This window comes from Podarcis gaigeae, assembly GCF_964106915.1.
Source record: "Podarcis gaigeae genome assembly, chromosome: 10".
In the NCBI taxonomy this organism is placed as follows: Eukaryota; Metazoa; Chordata; class Lepidosauria; order Squamata; family Lacertidae; genus Podarcis; species Podarcis gaigeae.
In genome coordinates, this window is record NC_139686.1 from 12,382,047 (window position 1) to 12,388,832 (window position 6,786).

Here is a 6,786-nt window from a genome sequence, read left to right on the forward strand (position 1 = left end):
ACCTCAAAGAGTGATAACAAATTGTGGTATCCCACTTGCAAAGCAGACAACCACTCGCACAAATGTGAATTCTCTTCTCCCCATACTCCTCCAAAATATGCTCCAGATGGCTGAGGCGTCTCCAGAACTAGTTTGGAAAGGCATGGCGTTGGGGAGAAAGAGAAAGGAGTCCCATTATGTCTGCTGGTGAAATGTTGGATCTCACTCGAAGAGACTAAAGGTTAGTTATTATACAGTATTTCCTTTTCCTATTTGTATAATTGGAACACAATCGACACAAGTCTTCTTAATGTTGGAAAGTTTAGGTGCATGTTCAACTCAGAGAACAAGCACAGTTTTTCAGATGGCCACAAGGTTTTCTGCATCAGACTTGTATCTGACCTTTCAGGCATTGAAAAAGGCTTGACTCCCAATGTTTCCACCCACTGCATTTTGAAGAGCAGAATACAGAACAGAGGCATTCCACAGTGTAGTAATAGTATTTAACATGGAAGATTAAAGGTCAGTATTTTAAGCACACTTTTGTACAAAAATAAGTGGAATTAATATCTTTCTATGTGATTATTTACATGCATACATTTTTTTTCCTATGCTGACTTTCCGCAGTCTACAATTGTCACAGAAGTTTATAAACAGCTAAATAATGTGAACAACCATGCCTCCTTCAAGGTGGCCCAAAATGAACCCTCTGGTCAAGTTGTATTCATTACCAAATACACAAGAGCAGGCAAAGCCTCTCAGCTGGCTGTCACCAGCTAGGACAGAAGAAAGCCAGGAGAGAAAATTGTTGACCAGACTTCCCCAAGTACTTAGTTCACAACCTCAGGTGAAATCCATCACCCACACAACTGCTAAGGGGACATCCTATACAGTTCCTGAAACTGGCTTGTTATCCAAGACAGATCGTATTTCAAGCCTATCAGAGTGAGTGATATTTGATTCCAAAGAATCACAGTCATCCAACTGTATCAGCCTCCTGTCTTTCCTAAGCAGCACTGTCAGATGGCATTCTGCAGTTGCAATATCAGTGGGAAATATTTCTTTTGCCACCACAACCACCATAAAATAAGCTCTTAAAGGGGCTTTAAACCACATTTGGTTCACAATTGTGCCCTGAATTATCACCAGATGAGCTCTAGCTGACATTGCAACTGATTTTAAAACAGTGTAAATGAACAAACAGTGGATAACAGAAATGACTTAAGTCTAGTTATCACCTTTTTTGCAAAGGCTCTTTGTCTTTAACACCCACATGAATTCCCACATCACAGAGATGCCCTGATGGGGGAAAGTGGTACCTATGTAGAAACTACTTGTATGCCCAGGTCTCTGCAGGGCTGTCTTTGCCCAGGGGGGAAGGGGTGTGGGGCACCTGGGCGGCGAATTCTGGGGGGCGCCAAGTGCCACCCGCAGAAGCCGCCTAAGCTCTTAACTATCTACCTGTTATGAAATAATAAATAATTTTGATCAAGCTAGAAAAACAAAATACATATTTACCTAAGTATTACCGAAATATATACCTACTGTTTCACTAAAGGACTTTCGACTTTGCGCGTTCATTTACCAAAGATGCACCGTGCCAGTGGTGGCGCTTGTCAGACTCAATGACGGCGCTCACAACTAAATTTGGGGGCGCTGGGTGGATCTTTGCACCCCAGCGGCACATATGCTGAAGACTTTCTTCTTGCCTCTTGCCTCTGCATTGTCCAGGATTAAAGGTAAAGGTAAGGTAAAGGGACCCCTGATCATTAGGTCCAGTCGTGACCGACTCTGGGGTTGCGGCGCTCATCTCGCTTTATTGGCCGAGGGAGCCGGCGTACAGCTTCCAGGTCGTGTGGCCAACATGACTAAGCCGCTTCTGGTGAACCAGAGCAGTGCACGGAAACACTGTTTACCTTCCCGCCACAGCGGTACCTATTTATCAACTTGCACTTTGACGTGCTTTTGAGCTGCTAGGTTGGCAGGAGCTGGGACCGAGCAACGGGAGCTCACCCCGTCACGGGGATTCGAACCGCTGACCTTCTGATCGGCAAGTCCTAGGCTCTGTGGTTTAACCCACAACGCCACCCAGTTAGTGTGCCAGCTGCACCTGTTCCTTTAGATGTCTGATTTGGCCAGTGACACAAGCCTTAGTTACGTCCTGTTTGGGTTACTCTAATAAGCTCTATGCAGGGCTGCCTTTGAAAGGTGCTCAGAAAACTGGAGCCAGATTGTTGACCGGGGCTGGTTGTAGGAAGCATGCGACTCTTTTGCTACAACACCTTTACTGACTGTTTCTGGGCAAAATTCAAAGTACTGGTTATCCCCTTATAAAGTCCTACACAGCTTAGGTCCAGGCTATCTGAAAGACTGTATTCCCTCAAACAAACCTTTGAGATCTTCGGGGAGGCCCTTCTCTTGGTCCCACTGCCCTACCAGGCATGCTTGGCAGGGGCATGGGTGAGGGCTTTCTTGGTGGCTGCTCCCAGACTTTGGAGCTCCCTCCCTAGAGAAGCAAGATTGTCTCTCTTCTTGTTGTCCCAATGGGAGAAATTTTGATATGCTTTAAATAGAATTAAAACTGTATACATATATATAATCTATCGATGTTTGATAGGTTTTTAATTATTTTTTTTCCTATGTTTTTATCAGTTCATATTATTATCTGTAAGCTGCCTTGGGCCCCATCAGTGGGAAAGGTGGGGCATAAATAAATTATTGTTGTTGCTGTTATCATTCTCATCATTATCATTTCTGAACATTATACAAGTCTTAAAAACACAGAAGCTCTGTGAGGAAAAAGATGGCAAGCATTCTCCCTACAATAAGCAGGCATAATAAGTGCATTACGTATAAAGTCTGCAAAGCAATTACTGTATTAAAGGCACAATAATTGTTATATGTGAGAAACTGACAACCCTAAACATGTCAATTGTCAATTTAGTACAATGAATAATAATTTGCTTACATGTGAGAGATAAAATTTCAGGCTCTTGTTCATTCAAGAGGTAGAAAAAAGCCCACCAAACATAGTCACCAGGACCACAAAATCAGTTTTCAATGCCTGAACTGAGCTCAGGGACAAGTTAAATAGTAAAGATAGTATTTCTGAGTATGAGCCAAGTGTTGTTCCATCACTACTGAAGAAACACAGCCAACACCTATCTATAGCTAATAAAAGGAAAGCATATGGTACAAGAAATATGAAATGACATTTCTCCTTTTTTAAACTAAGCATTGGGGAAAACAATTCCTTGAATAATTACTTCAAATATTACATCAAACCACTTTCATGTAGACCTTTTATACCAGTACTGCATAAGAAATAAAATCTTCATGTAGACTACTATGTGCAGCATACCGGGCAACTTCATATATTATGTTTCTTTACAAGTAGATGTGTTCTGCCTGTATGTGTACTCAAATATCTGTAACACACGTTTCTGGTCACATGCAAATACACATGCCAAGAGTGGCTCTAGCTCTCTGCCATAAGTGCACTGGCCAACACACAAGCACCTAGCTCACAAGCCGGGAAAACAAGTTACCATCTATATCAGGCCTGCATGACATGCAATTCACCTAGTTGTATATAATCCAGCAGCCATGTCCTGTGAACTACAAGGTAATTGACAACTACTGTTTGTACAATTTTCGGCAAGAACTGAACACAGATTTGATCAAGAGGTTGGCACAACAATATTTTACACTTTTTAGTTTAGAAAAGGCGAGGACATGAAAGAGGACAAAGACTATTCCTCCCCCAGTAGCAAAGCATACATCAAATGGACATTGCAGGGGGCTGGACTAGATGACCCACTGAGTCCCTTATATCTCCGTCATTCTATGTTTCAATGAAACTGCAAGACAATAGATTTTCGGTTGGATATTAGGAGATTAATGGCAAGAGGGGCAGGTGAGGCTCATCAACCTGGGAAGGTAGCCTGCCCAACTAGGAGATGGAAAATTCTAATCCTAAACCTTTGCTGCCTTGTGGGACATCTTTGGGAGAAAAAAGGTTAAGGAGCAAACACTACATAAATTCGGAGTGGAGTCCCTAAGATGGCTGAATGGCTCTTTGTACGCCTCCTTCCGCCAATTCCTACAGCCAAGCTGGTGCCAAACATATTGCTCTGCTTTCCTTTGGACCACATCAGCGAGGCTAAGAGGGAGTTCTTGTCATTTGGGCAGCCCAGGACCTTTATATACACTACCCAAGCTGTCACTTTGTCACTTTGGTGCTGCTAACACAGGAGTTTGACTTCAACACTGGAGGCATACTCCATTATGTCTCGACACACACAAATGTCAACAACAGAGAATACTGCTGTAATAACCTTACATATAATCTGATTAAGAATATACCATACATTCATGCTCATTTTCTATTCAACCTGGCCCTTTATAAAAACTTATTTAGAATTTTTATATCTTTATTTTCCCTTTTCTGTCATATAGTGTATTCACCAATGTATGTGCTTTTCAAGTTGCTTGGGAGATCTTTCTGGGTGACAAGCGACCAGTAAGTAGTAATAATGCATTGTGATTAGTTGCTTATTTAAGGTGTTCATACATACCACTTGCTTTTCACGCAGGCCTCGCAAAGTGGTTTGATTGGTTTGATCTACTGAACGATTTATTAAATGATCAAACAATAACAGAACATGAAAAAGACACACATGCATACACACACGTGTGTATTTCACTGTGTGCTGTATGCAAATTTAGGCAATTATTGTTTTCTGTTATTACTTATGGTGGGTGTGTTGTTTTTTTCTTAAATGTTATGTAAGATGATATACTGAAGTACTGCATGATTCCTCCCTCCCCTTATGGTATTAAATAGGTGCATAATAATAATAACAATTTATTACTTGTACCCCACCCATCTGGCTATATATTTCTGCAAGTTGCTTGGAAAACTTTGGGTGACAAGCGACTAGTTAAGTTTAATAAGCAAATAAAATAAATTGCATTTTTGGCACCTGCTAAAAACACCACTGTTTAGAGAAGTTGAGATGATTCTAATTTGTTTTAGTATTTTAACTCTTGTATGTTTTAAAGTAGGGTTGTGATTTTTGTGTGTGAGAATTTTATCCTAAATCACTTTGAGGTGGTTGTTGTTTTTAACAATGGGGTGTGTGTGCAGAAAACTATTTCACGAAACTTATACACCCCTTGATTGTATTTATTTTTAATGAAAGCGCATTACAAAAAACATAAAAACACCTAACAAAACGGGATAAAACCACCTCGACTTCCCAAACATCTGACTAGTCTAAAAAACGGGTAGGCTTTTTTTGTTTTTCTAAGCATGCGCAGGAAAGGCGCCTGCTGGACCTCAAGTGGCAGGGAGTTCCGAAGTTCTTCACGAACAGGAGGAGGGCGCCGCGCGGCGCCAGCCCCGCCGGTCGAAGCGCCGAGGCGAGACGACCTCGGAAGCACAAATGGCCCCCGGCAAATCAATAAATGCGAAGAGCCGCAGGTGTACTGACCGGGGCCGAGCCCTGAGGAGAGACAGAGACCGAGAGAGAGAGAAGCCCCTCCCGCCTTCCCGCCCCTTCAAACCTCCACGAAGGCGTCTGTCAGGTCACTGGCTCGGTCCATGACGGGCAGGTGCCGCCCCGCCACAATCTTGACCTTCAGCTTCCCGGGCATCTTCCTTTCGCCTCAGTCCCCTCCTCCTCTTCACCTTCCGCCCGGGGCGGCTGAGGTAAAAGCCCGAGGCGGGCGGCCCATAGAGCGGAGGCTCCGTCCAAGGAAAGCGGTGGCCGGGGGGGGGGAGAGAGCGCAGAGAGACCGAGGCAGAAACGGTGTAAACGTCGCCCGTGCGCATGCGCATCCCCCCGCGCGCGCACGGGCGCGAGCAGAAGGTACCCTCCCCAACGGCCCTCCCCGAGCGCATTAAGCACGAGGCTCTCCACGGCTAGGGCTGCGGCGGCTCCCCACGCCTGCGCACTCGTCGAACAACATCGCTCCTCTCGTTCCCTTCACCGCCCCCCTCCAGCTGATGATTTTCCTTCCCTCAGGCCTGTTTTCCCTGTGTCTGCGCATGCGCGAAAGGGAATGCGGTTTTACGACGGGTGACAAGAGACGATGGCGACTTCCGCGCAGGCGCGTTAGCTTGCAGGCCTGTTGCCATTAGCCGGCTAACTGTCTCGGCGCTGATGGGGGTCGTTTTAAAGAAATTATTTTAAGTGATTCTCGGGCCTCCACCCATTGAACCTCTTGTTTTGGGGTGGGGAGAAAGGGGCGCGTCCTCCTCGTCAACCAGTTATTTAAAACAGGGCGGATAAAGCGCGAGCCGTCGGTGGGGGCCAGAGCAGTATCGAGCGCCGAGTCCCCGATAGGAGCCCGGCTTGCGGTTGCCTAGGTTACCTTCCCAGGCCGCGCGGGAGAGCACCGAGCTGGAGATTGATGGGCTTTTCCATGCCTGCAAGCGGGGTTTTGTCGCTGCTGCGGCTGCACCTGCAGCTGCGTTAAAAGGCCTCTTCACAGCTTGGAGTTGGGTTTCCTAGCATACCTTTCCCGCCCCGGCCTGGCCACAGTGATCCATGCCACGGTCACCTCCAGGCTTGACTACTGTAATTCGCTCTACGCGGGCCTGCCATTGAAGCTGTCCCAGAAACTCCACTTGGTGCAGAATGCTGCAGCGAGGCTCCTCACGGGTCCCTGCCATGGGAGCATATTCACCCAGTGCTTTTCCTTTTTTTAAAATATATATTTTTTATTAGTTTTTTTTTAACATATCATTTCCAACAGTAATTAAACATACTTTTACATCTTATTCAAATTTTTGACTTCCAT

At 45.0% G+C, this 6,786-nt stretch overlaps 1 protein-coding gene across 50 annotated transcripts in view; it reads right to left on the reverse strand.

Moving 5' to 3' along the window:
* Positions 1-6,424, reverse strand: part of C2CD5 (C2 calcium dependent domain containing 5) — an 88,043-nt gene extending 81,619 nt beyond the window's left edge. For 4 of the 50 annotated variants that reach the window (XM_083699893.1, XM_083699889.1, XM_083699883.1 and 1 more), the window contains exon 1: positions 5,548-6,032. In XM_083699893.1, the coding sequence (XP_083556019.1) occupies positions 5,548-5,637 (90 nt within the window). In that variant the 5' untranslated portion in view covers positions 5,638-6,032. Of the gene's footprint in view, positions 1-5,547 lie in introns of all 50 variants that reach the window. The other 46 variants (XM_083699899.1, XM_083699895.1, XM_083699892.1 and 43 more) reach the window with 27 other exon arrangements.
* Between the last annotated feature and the right edge of the window lie 362 nt (positions 6,425-6,786).